Consider the following 14,317-nt stretch of genomic DNA (forward strand, 5'->3'; position numbering starts at 1 on the left):
GAACTTGTTTCTAGTGAAATACACAAAGCTCGGCAGGAGGTACTCACTCTTGTCGCACTGCACGATGGCGTTGCCTTGGTATCCGGGCAGGCACTCGCACACCATGGTGCGCACGGGCGCCGTGTCGAACACCTTGCACTCGGCGTTGACGCCGCACGGCTCGGTGATGTTGCAGGGGTTGACGCACTCCTCGTTGATGCAGGCCGTCTGGGACGGGCAGTCGAAGTCGCCCCGGCAGGCCACGTCCACCTTGGCGCAGCCGCGGCCCAGGTCGCCGACGAAGCCGGGCGGGCAGGAGCAGTCCGTCTGGTGGTTGTAGACCTTGCACTCGGCGGGCGGCTGGCAGGGGTTGGCGGCGGCGCAGGGGTTGGCGCACTCGGCGTTGATGCAGGCGCGGTCCGACGGGCAGTCCGAGCTGCTGCGGCAGCCCACGAGCACGCAGGCGATCTCGGGGTTGCCGCTCATGCCGGGCGGGCACTCGCACACGGCGCGGTGGTTGGCGCCGTAGCACACGGCCTGCGTGCCGCACGAGCTGCCGTCCGCCGCGCACACGGGCACGCACGTGCGGTCCACGCACGCGTGCTGGCCCGAGCACTCGGCGTCGCTGCGGCACCCGATGCGCGTGCACTCGATGTCGGGGTTGCCGTCGTAGCCCTCCCTGCAGGCGCACACGGGCTTGTGGTCGCGGATGATGCACTCGGCGTTGGGCCCGCAGTTGCACGGGTTGCGGCAGAGGCCGTTGACGCACGCGCGTTCCGCGGGGCAGTCCGAGTCGGCGGCACACTCGACGCTCGACAGCGGCGGCGTGGCCTTGCAGGTGCCGCTGCCGCTGCTGACGAAGCCGGGCGGGCACACGCACACCAGCGTCCTCACGGGGTTGGTGTCCACGACCTGGCACTGGCCGGGCTGGCGGCACGGCTGCAGCACCCCGCAGGGCTCCACGCAGCGCGCGTTCAGGCAGGCCAGGCGGGACGGGCAGTCCGAGTCGACCTGGCATTCGGGACGCGGCTCCGGACGACAGCCCACGTAGGGGTTGCCCTCCAGGCCGGGCGGGCAGCGGCACACGGCCAGGTGGTTCTGCACGCGGCACTCGGCGCGCGGCGCGCAGGGGTGCTCGTACACGCAGGGGCTGATACACTGCGCGTTGACGCAGGCGCGGTCCGTGGGGCAGTCGTTGTTGGAGCGGCAGCCCACGACGTGGCAGCGCTCGCGAGGGTTGCCGCGGTAGCCGCTCAGGCAGCGGCATTCGGCGCGGTTGGCGTAGGCGTAGCACTCGGCGTTGACGCCGCAGGGCTCGCCCACCAGGCAGGGGTTCACGCAGTTGCCGTTCACGCACGACTTCTCAGACTCGCACTCCGAGTCGCTGCGGCAGCCCACTGCAAAACCAACAACACCAAAATATTAAACTCACGTAAAACGCCGGCGAATGTTCCAACTGAGCTGGGTCAGAGCGTACCTGCGCGGCAGGCGATGTTGGGGTTGCCCTCGTAGCCGTCCTTGCACGAGCAGATGGGGCGGTGGTCGCGCACCAGGCACTCGGCGTCCACGCCGCAGTCGCACGGGTTGCGGCACATTCGGTTGATGCAGGACTCGTCGTTCGGGCAGTCGTCGTTCTTGGTGCAGCCCGGGGGCTTGGGTAGGGTCACTGCGGAGGAGAGAGAGGAGGGTTAGAGGTCGAAGTCCTGGAGGAGGTGGCGACCAGACGGGGTAGTGCCAAGTACTCACCAGGTTTGCACTCGCCGCGTTGGTCGGGCACCCAGCCCTCAGGGCAGACGCAGGTCATGGTCCTGACGGGCACGCTGTCCAGCACACTGCAGTGCGCGGTGGCGGCGCACGGCGCTAGCTCTCGGCACGGCTCCACGCACTTCTGGTTGATGCAGGCGAGTCGAGAGGGGCAGTCCGGGTCGGCACGGCACTCCGGCGCGGCCGGCGTCGGCGGCGGCGCGCGCTCGCAGTGAGCCATGGGGTTACCGACGGGCAGGTGCTCGGGGCAGCGGCAGCCCGCCACGTGGTTCGTCACGAAACAGATGGCGTTGGCGGCGCACGGCGACGCGGCGCACGGGTTGACGCAGTGCTCGCTCACGCACGCGCGGTTGCTGGGACAGTCGTCGTCCACGCGGCACTCGGCGCGCACGCAGCGGTCCAGCGGGTTGCCGTGGTAGCCGGCCGGGCAGCGGCAGTTGGCGCGGTGGTTCTCGCCGAAGCACTCGGCGTTGGCCGCGCACGGGTCGCCCACGATGCACGGGTTCAGGCACTCGCCGTTGTAGCACTGCTTGGTGTTGGGGCACTCGCTGTCCGACTGGCAGCCCACTGTGAATAGAAAGTCAAGTTCTCATTACCGTGAACTACCTCCACTCCAAGCGAACCTCCATCGACACCTCTACTGTACTCACGTTTGACGCAGCCGATCTGCGGGTTTCCGGAGTAGCCCGGCTTGCAGAAGCACACCGGGTAGTGGCTGGTGACCTGGCACTCGGCGTTGGGGCCGCAGTTGCAGGGGCTGACGCACAGCCGGTTGACACAGGACTCGCTGGGGCCGCACTCCGAGTTGGAGGAGCAGCCCACGGTGGCGGCAGCAGCTGCGGGACCAGAACCAAAACCATGAGCCACTTCGCTGCCGGGGCGCGACTCGGCGCTGCTGGAGGCGGTCGAGGTCACTCACGTGGTCGGCAGCCGGTGGTCGGCGTCCCCTCGAAGCCGGCGGGGCAGCGGCACACGGGGCGGTGTTGCTCCACGTGGCAGAAGGCGCCCAGCGCGCACGCGTCCTCCAACGCGCACGGGTTGACGCACAGCTGGTTGCGGCACGACCGGTCGAAGGGGCAGTCATCGTCGCGCAGGCACTCCGCGGGCGGAGGCAGCGCGGGGATGCGGGGTTCTGCAAGGAACGTGCGTTAGTCTCAGGTTCGAGTCCCGGCGGGCGCCTCGTCTTTCCCTCGTGGATACTCACGGACAGTACACTCGATGTGCGGGTTGCCGACGTAGCCGGGCGGGCATGAGCAGACGGCGCGGTGGCGCTGCGAGTCGCACTGCGCGTTCACGCCGCACTGGTCCACTCGGCAGGCCAGCTGGCAGCTTCCCTGCACGCAGCGGTCCGGGTCGCGGCAGTCGCCGTCCACGCGGCACTGCGGCGCGGCTTGGGCTGCAACCGGGCCAGGTTAGGTTAGGGTCACCTCGGTCGCACTCATGGGGCGTCGCAAGGAGAGACTCACCGATGGGGCTGCAGCGGCCGTCCTTGGAGGCGATGGTGTCGGCGGGGCACACGCACACCACGGTGCGCAGCGGCAGCGTGTCCAGCACGCGGCACTCCTGGGCGGGCGAGCACACGGCCGACACGGCGCACGGGTTCTGGCAGCGCTGCTGCAGGCACGAGAGCTGCGACGGGCAGTCGGCGTCCTGGGTGCACTCGGGGATGTCCTCCACCACGACGGGCACCTTGGGGCCTGGAAGAGAGCCGACGGGGATGTCAAGGAAGGTCCGAAGAGCGTAGAGGTAAAGCGGTGGCCGGGATTGGAACCCGCGGGGCGTACCGAGGCACTCGATGTAGGGGTTGCCGACGGTCCCCGGCGGGCAGCTGCACACGGGCTGGTGCTTGCGGCCCGCGCAGGTAGCCGTCACGGCGCAGGTCTCCTGGTCGCACACGGGGCGGCACACGCGGTTGAGGCGGTCGCAGGCCTCGTGGTCGGCGCAGTCCTCGTTGTACTGGCACACGCCGGCCACGCACGACAGGAATGGGTCTCCCTGCGTGCCGGCCGGGCACACGCACTGCGCGCGGTGCGCCTGCACCAGGCACTCGGCGCCGCGGCCACACTGCACCGCGCCGTGCACGCACGGGTTCAGGCAGTTGCCTTCGATACAAGCCTTGTCGTAGACGCAGTCGGAGTCCGCCTTGCATTGCGCTGCAACACGAAAAAGGCAAGTAAGTAAACTCGAAAAAAAGTAAACTCCCGCGGTATTTGAACCCAGGGTCGTGACACGTACGTTTGTAGCATTGGGTTTGCGGGTTGCCTCCCCAGCCGTCCGGGCAGCTGCAGATGGGCCGGTGGTCGAAGGTGCGGCAGTCGGCCGACACGCCGCACGGGCTGGTGATGGCGCACGGGTCCTGGCAGCGCTGGTTGATGCACGCGCGGTCCGACGGGCACGGCGAGTCCGTCTCGCACTCCGGGGCGGCCACCGACACTGCGGCGAGGACCACGACGTCAAGACCGAGAACGAGGTGGGAGTGGTCACCGTGCTGGACAGGGTACTCACGGGCGTAGCAGTTGACGAGCGGGTCGCCCACGAGCGGCGCCGGGCAGCGGCACTGCGCGCGGTGGTTCACGGACACGCAGTCCGCGTTGTGCGCGCAGGGGCTGGAGGCCACGCACGGGTTGACGCAGCGCCGGTTCAAGCACGTGTCGCTGAGCGGGCAGTCGTCGTTGCTCCTGCAGCCGGGCTCGTCCTCGGGAGCTGCGGAACCACGCGGAACCAGCGACATCAGACACGGCCCCCCACTCCGGCCACCACCGCCACGAACACGTCCCGACAAGGTCAACTTGGACTTATTGGCAGACACGCTTACAGAGCAATCACACTTCTAAGTTTCATTAATTTTAATTTGACTATGCAAGGGAACGCTTGGGACAATGTGTTCGTCGCTGGCCGGTCAGGCAGATAGAACGACGGTTCAGTGCGAAGTCTCGAAATTCAACATTTCGAGGACGTTCGCACTGGAATCCGTGAAGGGGGGAGACAGTTGCGTCTCGAAAGTTTGGTTGTACCTGGAAGCAAAAGTATTAACGAAAGGCACCCTAACAAGTAGGACCTAAGTGTTGCTGTTTAATTATTAGGAAAGTCAGAGAAGGAAAGTTGTAGTGAGAGAGTATTATAAGGGTTTGGGGGGTTGTGGGTTGCCAGTTGGACTGGCGTGACGTTTTTGTTGGTTGGTTGTCGATGTGCACCTGTAACGATAACAACAGCAAACGGGTTAGTTCCTTTGTTACAAAACACCTTCCACCCTCCCGTCACACACATACTTTTTTTTTGCAGCCTCGATTTTCGTTCACAACATAATCAATAAAAGCCATTACTAATTTTTTTAAAACACCATAAACCCAACGTGAATTGACAAATCGCCACGGGGAGAGAGAAGTCGCCAGACATGGCAGGTAGGGAAGTCCATTCAAAATTTGTACGAGTCCATTGAGACAAAAAACAACAACAAACAACAAGTTAGACCAACACACTCTACCACCTTTTCCACCGGATTACGTAGGACTCGTCCAAATTGAAAAAGTCGCGCCTTTCCGCAGTGGCGGCGACTCCTCCTTCCCCCTGGCGGGGTAATCTCGAACCAAGCTACTGCAGCGCCCCACCACACCGCTACTCCCAATCGCTCCGAGGCCGCTGTGCAGTGTGTGAGGGCGAGGGCTTGACGCCCTACCTAGCTTGCACTGCACATCCGCGTCGCCGACGTAGCCGGGCAGGCACTCGCACACCATGGTGCGGAGCGGCAGCGTGTCCGTGACGATGCACACGGCGTGGTCGCCGCACGGCTCCGTCTCGGCGCACGGGTTGCGGCAGTGGCCCGAGAAGCAGGCCTGCTTGCTGGGGCAGTCCGCGTCCTGCGTGCACTCGGGGCGCACCTCGATGGGCGCTGCGGGACAGAGACAGGGACTCGTCAGCGGGGAGGTCTCTCTCGCACTCACAGGGCGTCCCTCACGAGACTCACCGATCTTGCACTCGACTTGCGGGTTGCCGATGTAGCCGGGCGGGCATCTGCAGGTGGGCCGGTGGTCTTGGACGGAGCACTGCGCGGTGGGCGCGCAGTCGCACGGGTCGACGCAGCGCTCGGCGCGGCACGCCAGGTGGTTGGGGCACTCGGCGTCGCGCGTGCACTGCGGCCGGTCGCAGCGCACCAGCGGGTCCCCGCGGGTGGGCGCCGGGCAGTAGCAGCGCGCGCGGTGGCCGTCGACGCGGCAGTCGGCGTTGAGGCCGCACTGCGTGAGCGCGCAAGGGTTCTCGCAGCGCCGGTTCACGCAGGACTGCGTTGGCGGGCACTCCGAGTCCGACCGACAGCCGACTGCAACAGGACAGGGAGGTCAAGGCACGCTCAAAGCAGGCCGGGCGGGGAAGCACAGTGGGCCAGAAGACCGGTGGAGGCGGCCAAAACTCTAAATGCGTTTTGAGCTCCAAAGTCACTAAATGGGACTCGAACCGAACGTGTGACCCCATCAATGGACTCCTCGTTCCGAGAGCAATCGATTGGTGGGGTCACACGCTTGGTCCAAGTCCCATTAAGTGCCTCTGGAGCTCAAAAGGCTTCAAGGACTTTGGCCGCCTCCACCGGTCTTCTGGTTTACTACTGTGGGAGGGCGACCGGGTACTCACTGTCGAAGCACTGCAGCTGCGCGTTGCCGGTGAAGCCCTGCCTGCAGGTGCACAGCGGGCGGTGCATCTGCACGCGGCACTCGGCGTTGGCGCCGCAGACGTGCGACTCGCGGCACGGGTCCCTGCACTGTTGGTTGATGCAGGCCTTGTCGCCGGGGCACTCCGAGTTGTCGACGCACTCCGGTCGGGGCGGCGGCGGGCTGTCCAGTTGCGGCCGGCGGCACTGCACGCGCGGCTCGCCGAAGTAGCCCGGCGGGCACGAGCACACGGCCTGGTGGTTCACGACCGTGCACAGCGCGTTCAGACCGCACGCGTCCACGCACGGGTCGCGGCAGCGCTGGCTGAAGCACGCCTTGTCGCGCGGGCAGTCCTGGTTGATGACGCACTCGGGGTACACGCACACGGCGGCACCGCCCACCACGCGGCACTGGCCGTTCTGGCGGCACGGCGACGGGTTGCACGGGTCGGGCGGCGGCGCGGGCACCTCCTTGCACTCGATGAAGGGGTCGCCGTAGGTGGGCGCGGGGCAGCTGCAGACGGGGCTGTGGTTGACGACGACGCAGCGCGCGCCGTAGCCGCACGTGCCGGGGCACGGGTCCACGCACTTGGTGTTGGCGCAGGCGCGGTCGCGCGGGCAGTCGGCGCTGATGACACACTCGGGCCGGCAGCCGCTGGACGACGACGGCGAGCCGAAGAAGCCGGCCAGGCACTCGCACACCGCGTTGTCGCCCACCGAGCGGCAGCGCGCGTTGGGGCCGCACGGCGACGGCACGCAGGGGTCGCGGTGGACGGTCTCCTCTGTGGGCAGGCAAGGCAAGGACACCGTCAGACAGGTCAAGGGACACGCAGCGGCCTTGGCAAGGGCCGACGACGCCTACCTCTGCGCGTGGGCTGGCAGATCCGGAACGCGTCGCCGGTGGAGCCCTCCGGACAGGTGCAGATGGGGATGTGGTTGGACACGGTGCAGATGGCGTTGACGCCGCAGGTGCCGGGGCACGGGTCGCCGCACTTGTTGCGGATGCAGGCGCGGTTCATCGGGCAGTCCGAGCTGACGAGGCACTCCGGCCGGCAGCCCTCGTAGGGGTTGCCGTGGTACTCGGGGTCGCACTCGCACACGCCGTAGCCGCCCTGGACGCGGCAGCGCGCGTTGGGGCCGCACGGCGACGGCCGGCACGGGTCCGGCGCGGCGGTCGGCGCGATGGGTTCGGCTGCGGAGAGGAAAGGGGTCTCGGTGAGCACGGCGAACGCGTCGACGGGCAGTCGGAACCGTGGCGGACCCGGTGAGCTGCGCACCGCGGCCCGCCACGGACTCCGAAGGGTGGCAGTTCCTGGAATAAACAGCTCGAAAACACCATTATTTTTACTCGAACAACCACTAAAGCACGACGACTACTTAAACACGCACTACTCCACTCACACACGCGTCGCGAATCAAACGCCAAAGCAACACCTTTACATATATGAACCAAAAAATAGGCATGCGAACTCGGGAAGCAAACGATCACTCCACTTCAAACACGCCGGAAACGCAACTCAACACACAATAAAAAGCGTGCAACTTAACAGTAGATGACAATGGTGGCCTTAAATCTAGGATTAGACATGCATCATCTACAATGACAGTGAACGCGTCCACGGGGATGGATGATGACTATGAACATGCAGACCACCACTACGGGTGCGGGGCTTGGTGAGTATGGCAACATGATCATTTTCCAACCGGGGATGTTTGGCATGGCGGTTCCACAATCCGGATAAGTAGTTCTAGTCCACTATCATCTCCAAGAAGCTCTGGTTAAGTCGGCCCCACGGTTAGACGCTGCACTCTTCGTTGTCGGCGGCGGGCAGGGCCCGGCAGGGCAGGCTCCTCAGCGCGTCGTCGGGGTGGTGCTTACGTTTCCTGGGCTGGCAGTACGAGAAGGGGTCGCCCTCGTAGCCCAGCGGGCACACGCAGTTGGGCACGTGGGCCACGACGCGGCACTCGGCGGCCACGCCGCACGAGCCCGGGCACGGGTCGCGGCACTTCTGGTTGATGCAGGCCAGGCTGCTGGCACAGTCGCTATTGACAACGCACTCGGGGCGGCAGTGCGGCGGCGCGCCCAAGTACCCCGCCAGGCAGGTGCACGACGGCGAGCCTCCGGGCCCGCCGGCCACGGCGCACAGCGCGTACGGGCCGCACGGCGACGGCACGCACGGGTCTCGGGGCGGGCTGGGTTCGGCGAGGACGGGCCGCGGGGGCTCCGCTGCACGCATGCAAAGCGAGAGGGCAGCAAGTCAGAGAGAGAAACAGAGATAGCACACTCAAGTGGAGAAAAATGAGGGGAAAATTAAGTGAGGGTCAGAGACAAGGTAGTAGCCACTCTGCCGGAAACCCAAAGTCACAAGGGTGAAATTAAGGAGGAAACAAGTCCAAAGTAACTCGAAAGAGAAAGATTTGTGTGAAAAGAAAACGAGAGAAATTTTAAAGAGTAGGAACACAGTAAAGTTGAAGAAGGTTGCAGCACTTCACGTGCCATAATGTACACACAAGCAACAGAAGAATGGCTACACCTTGAGCAATGAGTATCATACACAATGGGAAATAAGTTTGAAATTGTAAAGTTCAAGAATTTTTTAGATTGAAATGAGAAACATGAAAGTAAAATGTAAAAGGTTGAAAAAATGAAAATTAAATGTATAGTACAGAGAAGCTCCCACTCAGCGAGACGAAGAGACAGCCCGGATCGATCGAAAAGTTGAAGTAACAGCAAAGCTATTTCGAAAGTCCCGCGCGATTCAGCTGCCATCGTCTCGCCGAGGTCGCAGAGAGCGGACCGGGCGAAGCAGAACGTCGGACAGTGTACGGACAGAGGCTCCCTTCCAGGAGTAACAGCCGCAGTGCCGTCACGCAGCCTCGCCCCGGGCCGCGCCTGCGGGAGTAGGGCGGAAAAGAGACAGTGCTTACGCAGCGGCATGCATCTGGTGAAGGGGTCTCCCACGAGCGGGGCGGGGCAGCTGCAGATGGGGTTGTGGTTCTGGACCACGCAGCGCGCGCCCAGCCCGCACGTGCCGGGGCACGGGTCCACGCAGTGCATGTTGATGCACGCGCGCACCGGGGCGCACTCGGCCGAGACCACGCACTCGGGTCTGCAGCCGGGCGGCGCCCCGAAGTACCCCGGCAAGCACGAGCAGACGGCCTGATCGTGCTGCGCGCGGCACACGCTGTTGGGCCCACAAGGGGACGGGTTGCACGGGTCTCTCCGCACCGGGGCTACAGGAAAACAAAGACAGGTTGACGCGGGGCGCGGGGGCGGCCCCCCGACGCAGGGCCCGGCGGTCGGCGGGCCCCACGCCGGGGGAATGACAACAACGGCGGAGGCGAATGCTTTATTAGGTTCACTGAGGGAGACAGGGTGAGGCGAGCCAGGGCAGAGCCCCTTACGTGGGTTGGGGTGGCAGAACACGAACGGGTCGCCGGTCATGCCTTCCGGACACACACACGTCGGCACGTGGTTCTGCACCAGGCACGTGGCCAGCTGGCCGCACGTCCCGGGGCACGGGTCCACGCATTTGTTGCGGCGGCAAGCCTTGTCGCGGGGACAGTCCTGGTTCAGGACGCACTCCGGACGGCAGCCGCGGTACGGGTCGCCGAAGTACTCCGGCAGGCACGTGCAAACGCCGTCGCGGCACTGTGCGTTCGGCCCGCACGGCGACGGGTTGCACGGGTCTACGGCCTGCGGCACCGGCGCTGTTGAAGAACATGCCGTTAGCAGTGGAGTCACAAGAGGAAGGACTCACAGTGGGACTGACGGGGTACTCACGAGGCGGCGGAACAGGGCGGCACGTGGAGAAGGGGTCGCCGGTGTAGCCGGGCAGACACGTGCACACGGGCGTGTGGTTGATGACGCTGCAGTGCGCGTTGGCGCCGCACGAGCCCGGGCACGGGTCGCGGCATTTTCCCCTCATGCAGGCCAGGTTGGGGGGCACTCGGGGGATGGTGCACTCGGGCCGGCAGTTCGGCGGGCCCCGAAGTAGTTGGGTAGGCAGGAGCACGAGGGGCTGCCGTTGGCGTCGCGGCACTGCGAGTTGGGCCCGCACGGCGACGGCACGCAGGGTTGCGGTACGGCGGCGGGGACTCTTGTGGTGGCAGCGGGGCTGGAAGCAACAACGCACCGGTCAACACTGATTGAAATTTTATTCTGCTGACTCGTTGACATCAGAGCAGAACTTACGTGGTAGTGGGAAGCAGCGGGCGAACGGGTCTCCGGTCTGTCCCGGCGGGCAGCTGCAGATGGGGCTGTGGTTCACCACGTGGCAGCGCGCGTTCTGGCCGCACGTTCCGGACACGGGTCGGCGCTTTCCGGTTGATGCGGGCCTTGTTCTGCGCGCACTCCGAACTGGTGGTGCATTCGGGCCGGCAGGCGGGCGGCGTGCCAATATACGTTGGCAGGCAAGAGCACACGGCCTGTTCGTTCACCTCCGGCATTGGCTGTTGGGGCCGCACGGCGAGGGGTGGCACGGGTTGACAGGCGCTGCTTGACTTGAGCTGAAAAGATAACGTCTGTTACGCATTGGAAGAAATTTTGAGGTAACTTTCTTGTTACAAAAAGATAAAAATGCTTACGCTGCTCCACTGGGACCACATTGCAGAACCTGAACGGGTCTCCGGTGTAACCGGGCCAGCAGGTACACTGCGGCAGGTGGTACACCACCTGGCAGTCGCGTTCTGGCCGCATGTTCCAGGACACGGGTCCATGCACTTGTTGCGAATGCAGGCCTTGTTCGAGGGGCAGTCCGAGTTGACAACGCATCAGGGGCCCGGGAGCCTTCGTACGGGGTTTTCCCATGTACTCCGGCAGGCAAGTGCATGATCCTGCTCCGTTCTGCTCGCGGCAGACGGCGTTGGCTCCGCACGGAGACGGCTGGCACGGCGTCGGTCGCTCTTCCACGGGGATCGCTGCAAGAGGAACGTTACTTCAGCGCCTTGGAGCGGAGATCGGCCGAGTAAGCGAACCGAGTCTCCGTGGGGCGCGTCGCTCCGCGTGGCTACTTACCGCATCGACTCGTTAGGTTAGTGTCTTCATAGAGTTAGGCTGGAACCGACACTTTGATCGACTGACGCGCACCGATGACGACACAACTCACTGCCAAGCGTTAGTATGTGCTTCTGCTACTGTTAGTTCGACCTGACGATGCTGCCTTTTTAAAACCTGCTAGTGAAATTTCATCCTGACCAAATGACCAAAAGGATATTTCACGAGCATGAGAGACAGAGCAACAGCTCGGACACCGACCTACGCCGTTCCACCGAGGGCGGTCCGTACTTAGCCGCTAGCGCGGGCCAGGGCGTGGATGACAGCATGCACGAAGGTTAAGCCCTGCCCAGCCGCGGGCAAGTCGAACGCCAAACGGTGGAACACTCAACAGTCAAAACTGACAGAAAAACCCTCATCAGAAGCAAACGCCACAAGCACAGGTTGGTTGGGTTACAAAACAGTCAACTAACTCAACGACGCCGTCAATACCTCCACTACAAACTTAAGACTACGACCTGCAACGGGGAGACTGACACACAAGCCGATTAATCGAGTGCAATGCAGTGCTACGTGGGATGTGACCAAGTCTTACATTGCACGACCAGACACTGGACGAACGGGTCGCCAGTGTAGCCGGCCACGCAGACGCAGCGCGGCGTGTGGCTGACCACGCGGCACTCGGCGTTCTGGCCGCAGGTGCCGGGGCAAGGGTCGCGGCACTTCTGGTTGATGCAGGCCAGGTGCTGGGCGCACTCCGAGTTGGAGACGCACTCTGGGCGGCACTGCGGCGGCGCCCCCACGTAGCCGGCCAGGCACGAGCACGAGGGCTGGTCCGCCACCACCCTGCATTCGGCGTTGGGGCCGCAGGGTGACGGCTGGCACGGCTGTGGCGGCGTTGGGAGAGGGTCGTACACTGCGAAAGCATCAGCAGAGACAGTGACACCAACATGAAACAAAAAAACTCCCACACAAAAAGCAAAATTGCGCTTACCAATAGGTGAGCAACGCACAAACGGATCACCACTGTACTGCGGCGGGCATGAGCAGATCGGGTTGTGGTTGACCACGTTGCAGCGAGCGTTAATGCCGCAGGTTCCCGGGCAAGGGTCGATGCACTTCTGGTTGCTGCAGGCCTGGTTGAGCGGGCACTCCGCCGACACCACGCACTCTGGCCGGCAGGTGGGCGGGGCGCCGATGTAGCCCCGCACGCACGAGCACACGCCCTGGCCGTTCACTTCGCGACAGATGCTGTTGGGGCCGCAGGGCGAGGGGATGCAGGGGTTGACGTAGATTGGCTCTTGTTGTACGGGTCGGCAAGATATGAAGGGGCTTCCCTCCGTTCCAGGAGGACAGGTGCAGGTGGGCACGTGGTTGATGACCTCGCAAAGGGCACCCTGGCCGCAGGTGCCAGGGCAAGGATCCTTGCATTTGTTCCTCATGCAGGCCAAGTTGCGTGCGCACTCAGAGCTCATGATGCACTCCGGCCTGCAGCCGCGGTACGGGTCGCCCTGGTACTCGGGCAGGCAGGTGCAGATTCCGTTGTTGCACTGCGCGTTGGGCCCGCACGGCGACGGGTTGCAGGGGTCGCTTGCCACCGGCTCTTGCGGTGGAGGCGGCCTGGGGAAGCAGTTGGAGAAGGGGTCGCCGGTGTAGCCGTCGGGGCACGTGCACACGGGCGTGTGGTTGATGACGCTGCAGTGCGCGTTGGCGCCGCACGAGCCCGGGCACGGGTCGCGGCACTTCTCCCTCATGCAGGCCAGGTTGCTGGGGCACTCGGGGTTGATGGTACACTCGGGCCGGCAGCTTGGCGGCGTGCCGATATAGGTGGGGAGGCAAGAGCACGACGGCCTGTCACCGATGGCCTGGCAGACGGCGTGCGGGCCGCACGGCGACGGCACGCACGGGTTGACGTACACCGGGGGATCTGCAGGTGGCGGTGGAGGCGGTGGAATCGGGAAGCAGCGGCTGAAGGGATCGCCAGTGTATCCCGCAATGCAGCTGCAGATAGGGCTGTGGTTCCGGACGTCGCAGCGAGCGTTGGCGGCGCAGTGGCCGGGGCAAGGGTTGATGCACTTCTGGTTGACGCAGGCCTTGTCGAACGGACACTCGGAGCTGACGGTGCATTCGGGGCGGCAGGCAGGCGGGCTGCCGATGAACGTCGGCAAGCACGAGCACACGGCCTGGCCGTTGATTTCCCTACACTGGCTATTGGGGCCGCAGGGTGAAGGCTGGCACGGGTTCCTTGGCGGCGGTTCAGCCTCCACGGCTTGGGGTGGAATATGGTTGCAGAATCTAAACGGATCTCCAGTGTATCCCGGCCAGCAGGTACACTGTGGCAGATGGTTCACCACCTGGCAGTCCGCGTTCTGGCCGCACGTCCCTGGGCACGGGTCCATGCACTTGTTCCTGATGCAGGCCTTGTTGGACGGGCAGTCGGAATTGATGACACATTCCGGCCGACAGCCTTCGTACGGGTTGCCGATGTACTCAGGCAGGCAGGTGCACGACCCAGCCCCGTTCTGTTCGCGGCAGATGGCGTTCGCGCCGCACGGCGACGGCTGGCACGGGTTGACGTAGTCGTACACGACGGGCTGCTGCACGGGGTTGCACTGCACGAAGGGGTCGCCGTTGAAGCCGATGGGGCAGATGCAGTTCGGGGCGTGACTCACCACGCGGCACTCGGCGTTGGGCGCGCAAGTGCCGGGGCAGGGGTCCTTGCACTTCTGGTTGATGCAGGCCAGGTGGAAGGCGCACTCCGAGTTGGACACGCACTCCGGGCGGCAGTTGGGCGGCGCGCCGATCATGCCGGGCAGGCACGAGCAGGACGGGGAGTCGCCGACGGCGCGGCACTCCGCGTTGGGGCCGCACGGCGACGGCTGGCAGGGCCGCGCTGGTTCAGGCACGTCCAGCGCCACAACTGCAATCAAATGGAAGTA

At 64.6% G+C, this 14,317-nt stretch overlaps 1 protein-coding gene across 1 annotated transcript in view; it reads right to left on the reverse strand.

The window, feature by feature from the left end:
* LOC117639676 overlaps positions 1-14,317 on the reverse strand; it is a 127,759-nt gene that overhangs the window by 3,833 nt on the left and 109,609 nt on the right. The window contains 28 exon segments of the mRNA XM_034375552.1: positions 48-1,376; positions 1,457-1,645; positions 1,726-2,310; positions 2,394-2,579; positions 2,663-2,875; positions 2,948-3,139; positions 3,210-3,440; positions 3,528-3,896; positions 3,979-4,176; positions 4,249-4,446; positions 5,420-5,632; positions 5,708-6,058; positions 6,367-7,164; positions 7,245-7,574; positions 7,660-7,694; positions 8,192-8,599; positions 8,749-9,616; positions 9,788-10,093; positions 10,167-10,370; positions 10,373-10,500; positions 10,574-10,696; positions 10,698-10,827; positions 10,830-10,891; positions 10,972-11,068; positions 11,071-11,164; positions 11,166-11,302; positions 11,974-12,294; positions 12,373-14,298. Of these exon segments, the coding sequence (XP_034231443.1) occupies positions 48-1,376; positions 1,457-1,645; positions 1,726-2,310; positions 2,394-2,579; positions 2,663-2,875; positions 2,948-3,139; positions 3,210-3,440; positions 3,528-3,896; positions 3,979-4,176; positions 4,249-4,446; positions 5,420-5,632; positions 5,708-6,058; positions 6,367-7,164; positions 7,245-7,574; positions 7,660-7,694; positions 8,192-8,599; positions 8,749-9,616; positions 9,788-10,093; positions 10,167-10,370; positions 10,373-10,500; positions 10,574-10,696; positions 10,698-10,827; positions 10,830-10,891; positions 10,972-11,068; positions 11,071-11,164; positions 11,166-11,302; positions 11,974-12,294; positions 12,373-14,298 (10,221 nt within the window).

Source organism: Thrips palmi, unplaced genomic scaffold (assembly GCF_012932325.1).
Source record: "Thrips palmi isolate BJ-2018 unplaced genomic scaffold, TpBJ-2018v1 HiC_scaffold_11, whole genome shotgun sequence".
Lineage (NCBI taxonomy): Eukaryota > Metazoa > Arthropoda > Insecta > Thysanoptera > Thripidae > Thrips > Thrips palmi.